The sequence below is a fragment of the Acomys minous genome (assembly GCF_964271855.1).
Source record: "Acomys minous genome assembly, chromosome: 3".
In the NCBI taxonomy this organism is placed as follows: domain Eukaryota; kingdom Metazoa; phylum Chordata; class Mammalia; order Rodentia; family Muridae; genus Acomys; species Acomys minous.
Window position 1 is genome coordinate 94,396,318 of NC_140485.1, and position 16,175 is coordinate 94,412,492.

Genomic DNA, 16,175 nt, shown 5'->3' on the forward strand with positions numbered 1-16,175 from the left:
CCTTCACCTCAGCTCTGCCCTGTGAGACCACGCCCAGCCATGGAGCCTCATGCTCCTTCCAAGACTCCGTAATGTTACTAAAGTGCTTGCTTTTCTGCTCTAACTTATACTTGTAACTATATCTTCCTCACTAAGTTACAGACAGTGGAAGGTAAGGGTGAAAAGACGTAATTGGTATTCAAGGCTCATCTAAGCTGAAATGAGGATTTAAGTTTTTCCGAATACTTCAGGTAGGTGCCACTTTGTTACACAAAGCCACAAATGCTGCGAAGCTGGCCAAACAGATGGTCCCTCTCCCTCCCCCTCCTCCCCCAGCCCACCCGGGTTGTTGTAAGTATCGTAAAGTATTATGTTAATAATAATATAGTTAATATAGGTCTGTTGTTTTCTCCAACTCAGAGATGAAGAAACTAAAGTTCCACAAGACAAAGTTAACTGCCCCAAACCTGACATGGAGAAAATGCCTTCTGACCGCAGAGTTCTGCGATCTACATGTTTCTGAATGGCAGGACTCAGCAGGTGACAATGCCTAATACACCATGACGTCAGTGACAATTCCTTCAAATACAGTGACAAATGTACTACCTGGTTTCGGCCATCTTAGAGTTCACTGAAATCAAATCTGACGTCTGTTACTGAACTGCGCCATCTACTGCTGCGTCAGGAGTGTGAAAGACTTACTTGCACAGTTCGCCTCCTGCCACGAGCTGTTGAAAAACTCAGAGAGCATCACAACTATCTGCATTCTGTCGGCCATCAGGAGACTTCCGGCACAGCGCTGGCTCTCCGAGGTATTCTGTAACAATGAAAGGAAAAAAAGAAGAAGATATGACCTGAGTGTTTAGACTTTCCAAACAAAGTATAGCCATAAAACACAAAAGCCATAAAACAATAAAAATATTTATTACAAAGCATTAAGGATTTTTGTCCGATATGATCTGACAAGAACAGCAGTAATCATAAAGCAAGATGGAAGACAATTATCTACCTAACATTTATTGCTGCAGGGCTCCCATGAGGAGGAAGAAACTCCTGGCTTAACTGCTGAGCCATCTCTCCAGCCCCATCTTTACTTCTTAAATATTTGCTTCTGCGGTCAAGTTCAACTTTTTATTTCCAACTTGTGAGTGTGTCGCAATCCCTCACTTTGTGTGGGCAGGAGATTTTTCAAAATGTAATAAACAAAGTGTAGCAATGGTCACCTCTAGGTGACGGAGCATGACAAATTTTATTTTCATTTTTGCTTCTCTTCCACCATCTAAATTTTTGTGCAGTAAATGTGTCACTTATATAGTATTTTTAATATGTGACTAAATGTTCACAAATCCTTTGGCCTCATCTTTTAAATAATTTTTGGTCCAAAGGCTAGTATTCTGCAGGAAAGTCCAGTAATCCATCCACAGAAACCCAAGAGTTTATAGCCGAATAGAAAAACATGTTTTCCGAAGACCATTCAGTCATGAAAGAAACTTGTGCTACACAATAATAGAACCAGGATCCTTATGTCTTGAACCTCATCTATTTCCTGTTCCTGTTGCCTCACGCAGCGCACTGAGCCCTGGGCCTTTCCTTCCTTCAAAGCTACTTAACTCCCACTGCTTGCAAGCAGTATATAGATGCTGGCCTTTGAGGGTTGGGAAGTGAGCCTCAGGAACCTGCCTGCAAACACACAGACCAGGATGAGAGAGACCAAGTGGGAACCCGGGGAAAGGACTGCCCAGCCGTGTGGAGGCACTTCATCCTCTGTGCACATCTCACTAAAGTGATGCACCTAAGCGCTCTTGCTTTTATCTGCTATCTTTGTTTTGCTTTATTTTAACATTTACTTATTGTGTGTGTTGTATGTGTGTAGGCAGAGGACACATTATGGAGTCAGTTCTGTTCCTGTCCCTCTGTGGGTCCTTGGGATCGCCCTTACCTACTAAGCCACCTTGAAGGGTCAAGCAAGTACTTTTAAGACAGTTTAACAGTACATTTCCCAAGTTCCTTTTTTTGGAACTGGTTCGGAGAAATAAAAATAAAAATTCTTTATTGTTTGTTGTGTTTGTACGTGTTACGTAAACTTGCCTGTGCATAGGTAGATGCCTGGAGAAGAGAGAGGTCCTACCATTCTTTAAGGAATTGAGCTAGAGTCTTTATGCTTGTGTAACACGCACTCTTCCCCACTAAGCCACTTGCCCAGCCCTTCTTTATTCTGCCGTCTTACTAGTGATGTGATACTGGGGACCACACATGTGCTCGGCCAGGACGCAAACCCTGGGCTGCATCTTCAACCTTGCAATTTTTCTTTCTGCCCTTCTTCTTGTGAGACAGGGTCTTGCTGTGCAAACCCCAGGCTAACCTCAAACTTGTGATTCTCCTGGCTCAACCGCCCTAGTTCTGGGGTTACAAGAATGCACCCCTCTGTCTACCTCCTTTACTGATTCCTCAGTGGAGCTCAGCCAGCAGAGGGAGTCTTGTGGAAAAGTGGGGAGGGGGACAGAAGGACCTGGAAGTGACAGGAGCTCCACAAGAAGACCAACAGAACCAACTAACCAGGGCCCAGAGGGGCTTGTGGGGACCGAACCACCAATTAATGACCATGCACGGACTGGCCCCCTACAGGAATGTAGCTGATGGGCAGCTCAGGCTTCTTGTGGGTCCTCTGACATGGACTCTGTTGTCTGCTTTTTGATCACTTCCCCCTGGCGGGACTGCCTTGCCAGGCCTCAGGGGAAGAGGACGTGCTCAGCCCTGACTGGATGGGCTGGGGTAGGTTGGTAGGGGGTATTCTCCTTTTATGAAGGAACAGGAGAGGGGGAGGGGGAGAGAGGGAGGGTGGGACCAGGAGGAGAGAAGGGAGGGGGCTATGATTGGAATGTAAAGTGAATAAATTAATTTTTAAAAAAGAAAAATACTTTCTTTCCTTTTTTTTTTCTTTTTTCTTGACAGAAGAAAGCTCTTGAAGATTTTTTTTTTTTTCTGGAAAGAGTGATACAAAAAGCAGGTCTGGGCAACACACTTATAGGTAATGAGATTTAGAGGGAGGATGTGGCACGTAGGAGGATTAGATTCTCTTCTCCAAGGTGTGAGTGTGAAGAAGAGATGAAGACAGAAGCAAGGATGGAGAGGAGGTGGTAACGGGCCCCCTTCTGAACCGACACCTGCTTCTCCTTCTCAGCCTCCTCTGATGGCTCAGCCTCTATCCCAGTGTTCTTACTTGATCTTTTTAGGACACTGCAGTTATTTACTTTGCATGCATGGTGGGTGCACATGACAAATCTTAAGAGAACAGGTTCTTTCCTTCCATCACCTGGGTTCTGGGACTGAACTCAGGTTATCAGGCTCAGCAGCAGGTGCCTCTACCTGCCGAGCCATCTCACTGGCCTCGCACTTATTCCTTTCCTTCCTGGCTCATCCATGCCATGGTTTTCTCAGATACTATTTGACCCCAAGCATTCTCCAAAGGTGTAATCCACAGTCTAGACCTCTAGACATGTATACCCAACCCTATATGCCATATATCTACAAAAATGGCTCAAAATACCTCAAAGTCAACTCATTTCAGAACTGAGCCAATGACTTCTCACCAAACAGGTTCTCCCCTCGGACTTATTGGCAACCTTATTCATTAAATTGGAAATCAGCGTTTCCTTTCCCTTGCTCCCCACATCCAATTTAGCCACCAAATCATGTCTTTTCTACTTCCTAAATGTCTCTGAGATCCATCCACTTCTCCCCATTACAATGGGACCCTGTGGCTAAGCCGCCATCATTTCTCCTTCCCTACAGTCTAATTTATCTCCCACATACCCTCTCTTCTACCTCCTGGGTCCGTGTTGCCAAAATGATCTTTCAAAAGACAAATATAGGCTGGAGACACAGCTCAGAAGTTTAGCCCTTGCTGCTCTTGTAGAGGACCAGAGCTCCATTCTCCTACCACGATGAGGCAGCCCGTCGCGGGGTGTTAGACGGGGGATCGAACACCCTCCTCTGGCCTCTGTGGGGACCCACACACCACACACATACACACCACACACTAACACACACAAACACACACATACACACCACACACAAACACACACCACACACTAACACACACATACACACACACACACCACACACACACACACACACACATACACACAGCATGCTCTAAGAGTTAAAGCTTCCAATACAATCATACTGGTTTCAGACTTTAAAATCCTTGTCATTGCCTACTAAGCCCATAGCCCGAAGCTCCTGCCCAGTGCAGACTTGGAGCATGGGCTTCCTTGCTTACCGGCTCAGTGCTCTCTAGTCTTTCACACAAGAAACTCTCCCATCACATAGCTCTCATGCCTGCTGTTGCTTTAAACACACACATTTCCTGATAGGACACATGGGTCAACTCCAAACCCACTCTCCAGAAACCTATTGAGTCCAGCAGTACATGGTAGAAGTCAGACTTCTGAGCTCCTTACTCATGTACTGTGGAAGGACACAGAGACACACATCTAGGATGCCAGAGAGGACACGCAGACTGGGTGAGTAGGTCCTGCTCCCCATGGCTGGTAGTATCTGAGGGGCAGGAGGACCAAGGTTCTGCAGCTCCATTCTGGAATGCTTCAGCGGGGCAAAGGGCGTTCATTCACATGTCTACTGGTTGGTGCCCATGACTCTAATTCCTAGAGCTCAGGGTCGCTTTTTAAAAACCTTGTAACTGCACAGCACCTTCACACATGAGGAGGACATCGACAACCTCCAAGACCCAAGGTTAGCGTTGTGATCCGTGGGCATCATGCGCACGAGAGGTCTTGTTATTTAAAAGTTTTTAAAAAGGCAACTGAAAATTATGAAATTTGCAGGTAAGTTAATGAAACTGAAAATTAAGGTATTAAGTAACATAGGCACAAAAAGAGATATAAATGCCCCATGTGCTCGCTCATATGCACATCCTAGCTTTAATGTTTATACATGTAGCATAATGAGGAGTGGAGTTGGGTAGAAGCCGGAAATCGGAAAGGAGCCCACAAGCGGGAGTACACAAAGAAGCTGAAGGGAGGGGAGAGGGGAACAGTCTTATCTGTGATATAAGAGAAAGGGGGTGCATACTGAGAGTGAGTGGGGGATGTAAATGGTGGAGGGGGCAGCTGAGAGTGAGTGGGGATGTAAATGGTGGAGGGGGCAGCTGAGAGTGAGTGAGGATGTAAATGGTGGAGGGGGCAGCTGAGAGTGAGTGGGGATGTAAATGGTGGAGGGGGCAGCTGAGAGTGAGTGGGGGATGTAAATGGAGGAGGGGGCAGCTGAGAGTGAGTGGGGATGTAAATGGTGGAGGGGGCAGCTGAGAGTGAGTGGGGGTGTAAATGGAGGAGGGGGCAGCTGAGAGTGAGTGGGGGATGTAAATGGTGGAGGGGGCAGCTGAGAGTGAGTGGGGAATAAATGGTGGAGGGGGCAGCTGAGAGTGAGTGGGGGATGTAAATGGAGGAGGGGGCAGCTGAGAGTGAGTGGGGATGTAAATGGTGGAGGGGGCAGCTGAGAGTGAGTGGGGGGTATAAATGGTGGAGGGGGCAGCTGAGAGTGAGTGGGGATGTAAATGGTGGAGGGGGCAGCTGAGAGTGAGTGGGGATGTAAATGGAGGAGGGGGCAGCTGAGAGTGAGTGGGGGATGTAAATGGAGGAGGAGGCAGCTGAGAGTGAGTGGGGATGTAAATGGTGGAGGGGGCAGCTGAGAGTGAGTGGGGGATGTAAATGGAGGAGGGGGCAGCTGAGAGTGAGTGGGGATGTAAATGGTGGAGGGGGCAGCTGAGAGTGAGTGGGGGGTATAAATGGTGGAGGGGGCAGCTGAGAGTGAGTGGGGATGTAAATGGTGGAGGGGGCAGCTGAGAGTGAGTGGGGGATGTAAATGGAGGAGGGGGCAGCTGAGAGTGAGTGGGGGATGTAAATGGAGGAGGGGGCAGCTGAGAGTGAGTGGGGATGTAAATGGTGGAGGGGGCAGCTGAGAGTGAGTGGGGGGTATAAATGGTGGAGGGGGCAGCTGAGAGTGAGTGGGGATGTAAATGGTGGAGGGGGCAGCTGAGAGTGAGTGGGGATGTAAATGGAGGAGGGGGCAGCTGAGAGTGAGTGGGGGATGTAAATGGTGGAGGGGGCAGCTGAGAGTGAGTGGGGGGTATAAATGGTGGAGGGGGCAGCTGAGAGTGAGTGGGGGTATAAATGGTGGAGGGGGCAGCTGAGAGTGAGTGGGGGTGTAAATGGTGGAGGGGGCAGCTAGAGTGAGTGGGGGTGTAAATGGTGGAGGGGGCAGCTGAGAGTGAGTGGGGCATGTAAATGGTGGAGGGGGCAGCTAGAGTGAGTGGGGGATATAAATGGTGGGGGGGCAGCTGAGAGTGAGTGGGGGATGTAAATGGTGGGGGGGGCAGCTGAGAGTGAGTGGGGGATGTAAATGGTGGGGGGGGCAGCTGAGAGTGAGTGGGGATGTAAATGGTGGAGGGGGCAGCTGAGAGTGAGTGGGGGATGTAAATGGTGGAGGGGGCAGCTGAGAGTGAGTGGGGAATAAATGGTGGAGGGGGCAGCTGAGAGTGAGTGGGGGATGTAAATGGAGGAGGGGGCAGCTGAGAGTGAGTGGGGATGTAAATGGTGGAGGGGGCAGCTGAGAGTGAGTGGGGGGTATAAATGGTGGAGGGGGCAGCTGAGAGTGAGTGGGGATGTAAATGGTGGAGGGGGCAGCTGAGAGTGAGTGGGGATGTAAATGGAGGAGGGGGCAGCTGAGAGTGAGTGGGGGATGTAAATGGAGGAGGGGGCAGCTGAGAGTGAGTGGGGGATGTAAATGGAGGAGGGGGCAGCTGAGAGTGAGTGGGGGATGTAAATGGAGGAGGGGGCAGCTGAGAGTGAGTGGGGATGTAAATGGTGGAGGGGGCAGCTGAGAGTGAGTGGGGGGTATAAATGGTGGAGGGGGCAGCTGAGAGTGAGTGGGGATGTAAATGGTGGAGGGGGCAGCTGAGAGTGAGTGGGGATGTAAATGGAGGAGGGGGCAGCTGAGAGTGAGTGGGGGATGTAAATGGTGGAGGGGGCAGCTGAGAGTGAGTGGGGGGTATAAATGGTGGAGGGGGCAGCTGAGAGTGAGTGGGGGTATAAATGGTGGAGGGGGCAGCTGAGAGTGAGTGGGGGTGTAAATGGTGGAGGGGGCAGCTAGAGTGAGTGGGGGTGTAAATGGTGGAGGGGGCAGCTGAGAGTGAGTGGGGCATGTAAATGGTGGAGGGGGCAGCTAGAGTGAGTGGGGGATATAAATGGTGGGGGGGGCAGCTGAGAGTGAGTGGGGGATGTAAATGGTGGGGGGGGCAGCTGAGAGTGAGTGGGGGATGTAAATGGTGGGGGGGGCAGCTGAGAGTGAGTGGGGATGTAAATGGTGGAGGGGGCAGCTAGAGTGAGTGGGGGTGTAAATGGTGGAGGGGGCAGCTAGAGTGAGTGGGGGTGTAAATGGTGGAGGGGGCAGCTGAGAGTGAGTGGGGGTGTAAATGGTGGAGGGGGCAGCTGAGAGTGAGTGGGGGATATAAATGGTGGGGGGGGCAGCTGAGAGTGAGTGGGGGATGTAAATGGTAAGGGGGGCAGCTGAGAGTGAGTGGGGGATGTAAATGGTGGGGGGGGCAGCTGAGAGTGAGTGGGGATGTAAATGGTGGAGGGGGCAGCTAGAGTGAGTGGGGGTGTAAATGGTGGAGGGGGCAGCTAGAGTGAGTGGGGGTGTAAATGGTGGAGGGGGCAGCTGAGAGTGAGTGGGGCATGTAAATGGTGGAGGGGGCAGCTAGAGTGAGTGGGGGTGTAAATGGTGGAGGGGGCAGCTGAGAGTGAGTGGGGGATATAAATGGTGGAGGGGGCAGCTGAGAGTGAGTGGGGGTATAAATGGTGGAGGGGGCAGCTGAGAGTGAGTGGGGGATATAAATGGTGGAGGGGGCAGCTAGAGTGAGTGGGGATGTAAATGGTGGAGGGGGCAGCTGAGAGTGAGTGGGGGTATAAATGGTGGAGGGGGCAGCTAGAGTGAGTGGGGATGTAAATGGTGGAGGGGGCAGCTAGAGTGAGTGGGGGTGTAAATGGTGGAGGGGGCAGCTAGAGTGAGTGGGGGTGTAAATGGTGGAGGGGGCAGCTGAGAGTGAGTGGGGGATATAAATGGTGGAGGGGGCAGCTGAGAGTGAGTGGGGGTATAAATGGTGGAGGGGGCAGCTGAGAGTGAGTGGGGGATATAAATGGTGGAGGGGGCAGCTGAGAGTGAGTGGGGGTATAAATGGTGGAGGGGGCAGCTGAGAGTGAGTGGGGGATATAAATGGTGGAGGGGGCAGCTAGAGTGAGTGGGGATGTAAATGGTGGAGGGGGCAGCTGAGAGTGAGTGGGGGTATAAATGGTGGAGGGGGCAGCTAGAGTGAGTGGGGATGTAAATGGTGGAGGGGGCAGCTGAGAGTGAGTGGGGGGTATAAATGGTGGAGGGGGCAGCTGAGAGTGAGTGGGGGTATAAATGGTGGAGGGGGCAGCTGAGAGTGAGTGGGGATGTAAATGGTGGAGGGGGCAGCTGAGAGTGAGTGGGGAATAAATGGTGGAGGGGGCAGCTAGAGTGAGTGGGGGATGTAAATGGAGGAGGGGGCAGCTGAGAGTGAGTGGGGGTATAAATGGTGGAGGGGGCAGCTAGAGTGAGTGGGGGATGTAAATGGTGGAGGGGGCAGCTAGAGTGAGTGGGGGTGTAAATGGTGGAGGGGGCAGCTGAGAGTGAGTGGGGGATATAAATGGTGGAGGGGGCAGCTAGAGTGAGTGGGGGATGTAAATGGAGGAGGGGGCAGCTGAGAGTGAGTGGGGGTATAAATGGTGGAGGGGGCAGCTAGAGTGAGTGGGGGTGTAAATGGTGGAGGGGGCAGCTGAGAGTGAGTGGGGGTATAAATGGTGGAGGGGGCAGCTAGAGTGAGTGGGGGATGTAAATGGAGGAGGGGGCAGCTGAGAGTGAGTGGGGGTGTAAATGGTGGAGGGGGCAGCTGAGAGTGAGTGGGGGATGTAAATGGAGGAGGGGGCAGCTGAGAGTGAGTGGGGGATGTAAATGGTGGAGGGGGCAGCTGAGAGTGAGTGGGGGATGTAAATGGTGGAGGGGGCAGCTGAGAGTGAGTGGGGGTGTAAATGGTGGAGGGGGCAGCTGAGAGTGAGTGGGGGATGTAAATGGTGGAGGGGGCAGCTGAGAGTGAGTGGGGGATGTAAATGGTGGAGGGGGCAGCTGAGAGTGAGTGGGGGTGTAAATGGTGGAGGGGGCAGCTGAGAGTGAGTGGGGGATATAAATGGTGGAGGGGGCAGCTGAGAGTGAGTGGGGATGTAAATGGTGGAGGGGGCAGCTGAGAGTGAGTGGGGGATGTAAATGGTGGAGGGGGCAGCTGAGAGTGAGTGGGGATGTAAATGGTGGAGGGGGCAGCTGAGAGTGAGTGGGGGATGTAAATGGTGGAGGGGGCAGCTGAGAGTGAGTGGGGATGTAAATGGTGGAGGGGGCAGCTGAGAGTGAGTGGGGGATGTAAATGGAGGAGGGGGCAGCTGAGAGTGAGTGGGGGATATAAATGGTGGAGGGGGCAGCTGAGAGTGAGTGGGGGTGTAAATGGAGGAGGGGGCAGCTGAGAGTGAGTGGGGGATGTAAATGGAGGAGGGGGCAGCTGAGAGTGAGTGGGGGATATAAATGGTGGAGGGGGCAGCTGAGAGTGAGTGGGGGTGTAAATGGAGGAGGGGGCAGCTGAGAGTGAGTGGGGGAATAAATGGTGGAGGGGCAGCTAGAGTGAGTGGGGGTATAAATGGTGGAGGGGGCAGCTGAGAGTGAGTGGGGGATGTAAATGGTGGAGGGGGCAGCTGAGAGTGAGTGGGGGATGTAAATGGTGGAGGGGGCAGCTGAGAGTGAGTGGGGATGTAAATGGTGGAGGGGGCAGCTGAGAGTGAGTGGGGGTGTAAATGGTGGAGGGGGCAGCTGAGAGTGAGTGGGGATGTAAATGGTGGAGGGGGCAGCTGAGAGTGAGTGGGGGATGTAAATGGTGGAGGGGGCAGCTGAGAGTGAGTGGGGGTGTAAATGGTGGAGGGGGCAGCTAGAGTGAGTGGGGGTGTAAATGGTGGAGGGGGCAGCTGAGAGTGAGTGGGGGTGTAAATGGTGGAGGGGGCAGCTAGAGTGAGTGGGGGTGTAAATGGTGGAGGGGGCAGCTAGAGTGAGTGGGGGTGTAAATGGTGGAGGGGGCAGCTGAGAGTGAGTGGGGGTGTAAATGGTGGAGGGGGCAGCTAAAGTGAGTGGGGGTGTAAATGGTGGAGGGGGCAGCTGAGAGTGAGTGGGGGATATAAATGGTGGAGGGGGCAGCTGAGAGTGAGTAGGGGTATAAATGGTGGAGGGGGCAGCTAGAGTGAGTGGGGGTATAAATGGTGGAGGGGGCAGCTGAGAGTGAGTGGGGGATGTAAATGGTGGAGGGGGCAGCTGAGAGTGAGTGGGGGTGTAAATGGTGGAGGGGGCAGCTGAGAGTGAGTGGGGGATGTAAATGGTGGAGGGGGCAGCTGAGAGTGAGTGGGGGGTGTAAATGGAGGAGGGGGCAGCTGAGAGTGAGTGGGGGTGTAAATGGTGGAGGGGGCAGCTGAGAGTGAGTGGGGGTGTAAATGGTGGAGGGGGCAGCTGAGAGTGAGTGGGGGTGTAAATGGTGGAGGGGGCAGCTGAGAGTGAGTGGGGGATGTAAATGGTGGAGGGGGCAGCTGAGAGTGAGTGGGGGATGTAAATGGAGGAGGGGGCAGCTGAGAGTGAGTGGGGGATATAAATGGTGGAGGGGGCAGCTGAGAGTGAGTGGGGGATGTAAATGGTGGAGGGGGCAGCTGAGAGTGAGTGGGGATGTAAATGGTGGAGGGGGCAGCTGAGAGTGAGTGGGGGATGTAAATGGAGGAGGGGGCAGCTGAGAGTGAGTGGGGGATGTAAATGGTGGAGGGGGCAGCTAGAGTGAGTGGGGATGTAAATGGTGGAGGGGGCAGCTGAGAGTGAGTGGGGGTGTAAATGGTGGAGGGGGCAGCTGAGAGTGAGTGGGGGATGTAAATGGTGGAGGGGGCAGCTGAGAGTGAGTGGGGGTGTAAATGGTGGAGGGGGCAGCTGAGAGTGAGTGGGGGTGTAAATGGTGGAGGGGGCAGCTGAGAGTGAGTGGGGGATGTAAATGGTGGAGGGGGCAGCTGAGAGTGAGTGGGGGTGTAAATGGAGGAGGGGGCAGCTGAGAGTGAGTGGGGATGTAAATGGTGGAGGGGGCAGCTGAGAGTGAGTGGGGGTGTAAATGGTGGAGGGGGCAGCTGAGAGTGAGTGGGGGATGTAAATGGAGGAGGGGGCAGCTGAGAGTGAGTGGGGATGTAAATGGTGGAGGGGGCAGCTGAGAGTGAGTGGGGGTGTAAATGGTGGAGGGGGCAGCTGAGAGTGAGTGGGGATGTAAATGGTGGAGGGGGCAGCTGAGAGTGAGTGGGGGAATAAATGGTGGAGGGGGCAGCTGAGAGTGAGTGGGGGTGTAAATGGTGGAGGGGGCAGCTGAGAGTGAGTGGGGATGTAAATGGTGGAGGGGGCAGCTGAGAGTGAGTGGGGGATGTAAATGGTGCAGGGGGCAGCTGAGAGTGAGTGGGGGAATAAATGGTGGAGGGGGCAGCTGAGAGTGAGTGGGGGTGTAAATGGTGGAGGGGGCAGCTGAGAGTGAGTGGGGATGTAAATGGTGGAGGGGGCAGCTGAGAGTGAGTGGGGGATGTAAATGGTGGAGGGGGCAGCTGAGAGTGAGTGGGGGAATAAATGGTGGAGGGGGCAGCTGAGAGTGAGTGGGGGTGTAAATGGTGGAGGGGGCAGCTGAGAGTGAGTGGGGATGTAAATGGTGGAGGGGGCAGCTGAGAGTGAGTGGGGGAATAAATGGTGGAGGGGGCAGCTGAGAGTGAGTGGGGGTGTAAATGGAGGAGGGGGCAGCTGAGAGTGAGTGGGGATGTAAATGGAGGAGGGGGCAGCTGAGAGTGAGTGGGGATGTAAATGGTGGAGGGGGCAGCTGAGAGTGAGTGGGGGTGTAAATGGTGGAGGGGGCAGCTGAGAGTGAGTGGGGATGTAAATGGTGGAGGGGGCAGCTGAGAGTGAGTGGGGATATAAATGGTGGAGGGGGCAGCTGAGAGTGAGTGGGGGATGTAAATGGTGGAGGGGGCAGCTGAGAGTGAGTGGGGGTGTAAATGGTGGAGGGGGCAGCTGAGAGTGAGTGGGGATGTAAATGGTGGAGGGGGCAGCTGAGAGTGAGTGGGGATATAAATGGTGGAGGGGGCAGCTGAGAGTGAGTGGGGGATGTAAATGGTGGAGGGGGCAGCTGAGAGTGAGTGGGGGTGTAAATGGTGGAGGGGGCAGCTGAGAGTGAGTGGGGATATAAATGGTGGAGGGGGCAGCTGAGAGTGAGTGGGGGATGTAAATGGTGGAGGGGGCAGCTGAGAGTGAGTGGGGATGTAAATGGTGGAGGGGGCAGCTGAGAGTGAGTGGGGATGTAAATGGTGGAGGGGGCAGCTGAGAGTGAGTGGGGGATGTAAATGGTGGAGGGGGCAGCTGAGAGTGAGTGGGGGTGTAAATGGTGGAGGGGGCAGCTAGAGTGAGTGGGGATGTAAATGGTGGAGGGGGCAGCTGAGAGTGAGTGGGGGTGTAAATGGTGGAGGGGGCAGCTGAGAGTGAGTGGGGGATGTAAATGGTGGAGGGGGCAGCTGAGAGTGAGTGGGGGTGTAAATGGTGGAGGGGGCAGCTAGAGTGAGTGGGGATGTAAATGGTGGAGGGGGCAGCTGAGAGTGAGTGGGGGATGTAAATGGTGGAGGGGGCAGCTGAGAGTGAGTGGGGATGTAAATGGTGGAGGGGGCAGCTGAGAGTGAGTGGGGATGTAAATGGTGGAGGGGGCAGCTGAGAGTGAGTGGGGATGTAAATGGTGGAGGGGGCAGCTGAGAGTGAGTGGGGGATGTAAATGGTGGAGGGGGCAGCTGAGAGTGAGTGGGGGTGTAAATGGTGGAGGGGGCAGCTGAGAGTGAGTGGGGGTGTAAATGGTGGAGGGGGCAGCTAGAGTGAGTGGGGATGTAAATGGTGGAGGGGGCAGCTGAGAGTGAGTGGGGGATGTAAATGGTGGAGGGGGCAGCTGAGAGTGAGTGGGGGTGTAAATGGTGGAGGGGGCAGCTGAGAGTGAGTGGGGGTGTAAATGGTGGAGGGGGCAGCTAGAGTGAGTGGGGATGTAAATGGTGGAGGGGGCAGCTGAGAGTGAGTGGGGAATAAATGGTGGAGGGGGCAGCTGAGAGTGAGTGGGGGTGTAAATGGTGGAGGGGGCAGCTGAGAGTGAGTGGGATATAAATGGTGGAGGGGGCAGCTGAGAGTGAGTGGGGGTGTAAATGGTGGAGGGGGCAGCTGAGAGTGAGTGGGGGATGTAAATGGTGGAGGGGGCAGCTGAGAGTGAGTGGGGGTGTAAATGGTGGAGGGGGCAGCTGAGAGTGAGTGGGGGTGTAAATGGTGGAGGGGGCAGCTAGAGTGAGTGGGGATGTAAATGGTGGAGGGGGCAGCTGAGAGTGAGTGGGGGATGTAAATGGTGGAGGGGGCAGCTGAGAGTGAGTGGGGGTGTAAATGGTGGAGGGGGCAGCTCAGAGTGAGTGGGGGTGTAAATGGTGGAGGGGGCAGCTAGAGTGAGTGGGGATGTAAATGGTGGAGGGGGCAGCTGAGAGTGAGTGGGGAATAAATGGTGGAGGGGGCAGCTGAGAGTGAGTGGGATATAAATGGTGGAGGGGGCAGCTGAGAGTGAGTGGGGGTGTAAATGGTGGAGGGGGCAGCTGAGAGTGAGTGGGATATAAATGGTGCAGGGGGCAGCTGAGAGTGAGTGGGGGTGTAAATGGTGGAGGGGGCAGCTGAGAGTGAGTGGGGGTGTAAATGGTGGAGGGGGCAGCTGAGAGTGAGGGAGGGAAGGATGCAAATGGTGGGAGGGGACAATGAAAATGTGGAGGAGGAACCTGGAGAAATGGAGATGTGGAGTGGGCAAACTATAACTACCTGGGGAAATGCCAGTCTGATACTTGGCATGCTAATTTAAGAATAAGAACAAGGGGTTTGGGGCTCAGTTAGTAGCCGGCTCGCCCAGCATGGACAAGGCATGGATTTGATCCCCAGCACTGCATGAAACCAGATCACAGTGGCACATGCCTGTAGTGTCAGGACCTGGGAGGTGAAGGCAGAAGGGTCAAGAGTTCAAGGCCACATAGGGCAACAGGAAAACTTCATCACAAATAAATTAATTAAATTAAAACAGGATGGAAAGGCACCTTAAAATAACTTACTTAATATAACAGCTCAAAAAAGCGCTGCAGAGGGCAGGGCCTTTATATGAAAGTCAGGTAAAGAAGTGAGCCTGGAAAACACTTCCTGTAAGCCTATCTAAACTGTGGAGAGGTGTCTCCACAAAGACTGAGTCTGGAATTGACTGCCGCAAATGATCCCCCCCCCCATTAAAAAAACACCCCATACATTTTATTTAGAAACATTAGGCTAGTTTAAAAACACGTGCAACTATAGACAAATTTCTATTTAGTCAAATCAATTACGACTTATAAAGCAACTAAAACCACATTTTCATGAGCCTACTTGGCCCCTCAGTACAGAAGGAATTTTTCCACCCCCCACCCCCCCAGTCCAGGAATCATTCCTGTTTTTCCTTTACCAGGCAATCCTGTGACTCCCAAAGGCAGGGCGCTGACACACTAATCCTTTCCTAGGTTAGACAGTGCTGAGGGGCAAAGGCTGTGTCTTCCTCTTTTTGGTTGCCTTCATTAAGTCCTTGACATTACCTTCCAAGTGACCAAAAAGCTCTCAAGTTACCAAGAAGGCAAGCTGACCATGTCCTAAATTTTCAACTCCCACTGATGATCAGCTACTACTCTGTGTCAGCTTCCTGTGGCCCCATTTTACAGATGAGAAAACAAGCAGAGAGTGTCACTAACCTGCCCAGAGTACAAGCTAATAAACAGAGTGGTACTGGACTCCTGGCCAGCAGGCTCCAAATTGTCTTTCTAAGATGAATTCCCATGAAACAACTGAGATATTTTTTCTTAGCATTTTCTAGAGGAAGAAAGCAATATTTTGAAAAATAATCAGGTCACAATGCTAGAAATTGGTGGTTCTGGGTACATCTGATGCAATGCACAAGCTCCTAATGAGTAGCAGTTTCGAAAGGGTCCTTTCCTGGAAATACTAACTGTAATGGGGAGGCGCGGCGGGGTGCAGAAAAAGAAAAGATAAAAGTAGGAGTGTTGGATACCCCCAACTCCGCAGGAAGCCACTCCTATCTAACTGCCAATCTGTCCCAAGAAGATGCGGGCTTACAGCATCTAGGGAGGCAACATTCCAAACCCTAAGGCTCTAATGCCACCCACCTGCTTCCGATACCCCAAAACTCCACAGACAGTCCAACCCCTTTCCCTTACTTTCCCAGCTCCAACCCCACAGGTGCCAGGGATGCTTCTCTACCCACCCCGACGTTTCGGCTGATGTTGTCCATCTTGCTAGCGACCTGTTGGAAGAGTGGGTAGCAGGTCTGGCAGAGGCGCACGGGCCGAGCGCTGCGCACCATACACCACGTCAGCTCGGCGCTGCTATTGGCGAAGTCCATCAGCAGCTCCCGGCACTCAGGCTCCAGATCCGGCAGGTCAGGGGGTAGCAGCGACAGCGGCCCCAGACCTCCGCCCTGCAGCAGGGTCAGGCTCAAGTCCTGCACCTCCAGAAGCTGCTGCTCTGACAGGAGGTCCGCGAAGCCGGGGTGCCGACTGCTGCTGAACGGGAGCGCGCCCAGGGCAGACTTCCACCGCAACAGCTGCAGCAGCAGCAGCGCCCGCAGCCACCGCGACGACCACCAGCTGCGCCGCGCCAGCCCCGCAACCCGAGCCATCCCCCGGCCGGCCAGCACCACCAGATCGCGCACCGGTTTCCTCCGACAGCCGCCGCTTCCGGCTTTGGCCGGCGCAGGCCCTGAATGAGGTCACGAGGTGCCTGCGTCACGGCCCCGCCCACCTGCCTGCGGAGGCGCGCGTGAGTGAGCGCGCCCGGCCTGGATGTCGGCTGAGCTGCTGGGACTGGCGAGCATCCCTGGCCTCGCTCTAGCTCCCAACCCTGTGGTTCTCTGCATTCTAGAAGCCTGCGGAGTTTGTTTTGGTCGCTGGACCCGCGTCCTCCGCCAGGAA

General features: G+C 53.7%; 1 protein-coding gene across 1 annotated transcript in view; it reads right to left on the reverse strand.

The window, feature by feature from the left end:
* OSTM1 (osteoclastogenesis associated transmembrane protein 1) overlaps positions 1–15,964 on the reverse strand; it is a 42,342-nt gene extending 26,378 nt beyond the window's left edge. The window contains exons 1-2 of the mRNA XM_084774455.1: positions 15,470–15,964; positions 682–796 (exon numbers count right to left, since the gene is read on the reverse strand). Coding sequence (XP_084630581.1) covers positions 682–796; positions 15,470–15,883 — 529 coding nt within the window. The 5' untranslated portion in view covers positions 15,884–15,964. The remainder of the gene's footprint in view (positions 1–681; positions 797–15,469) is intronic.
* Positions 15,965–16,175: the final 211 nt, after the last annotated feature.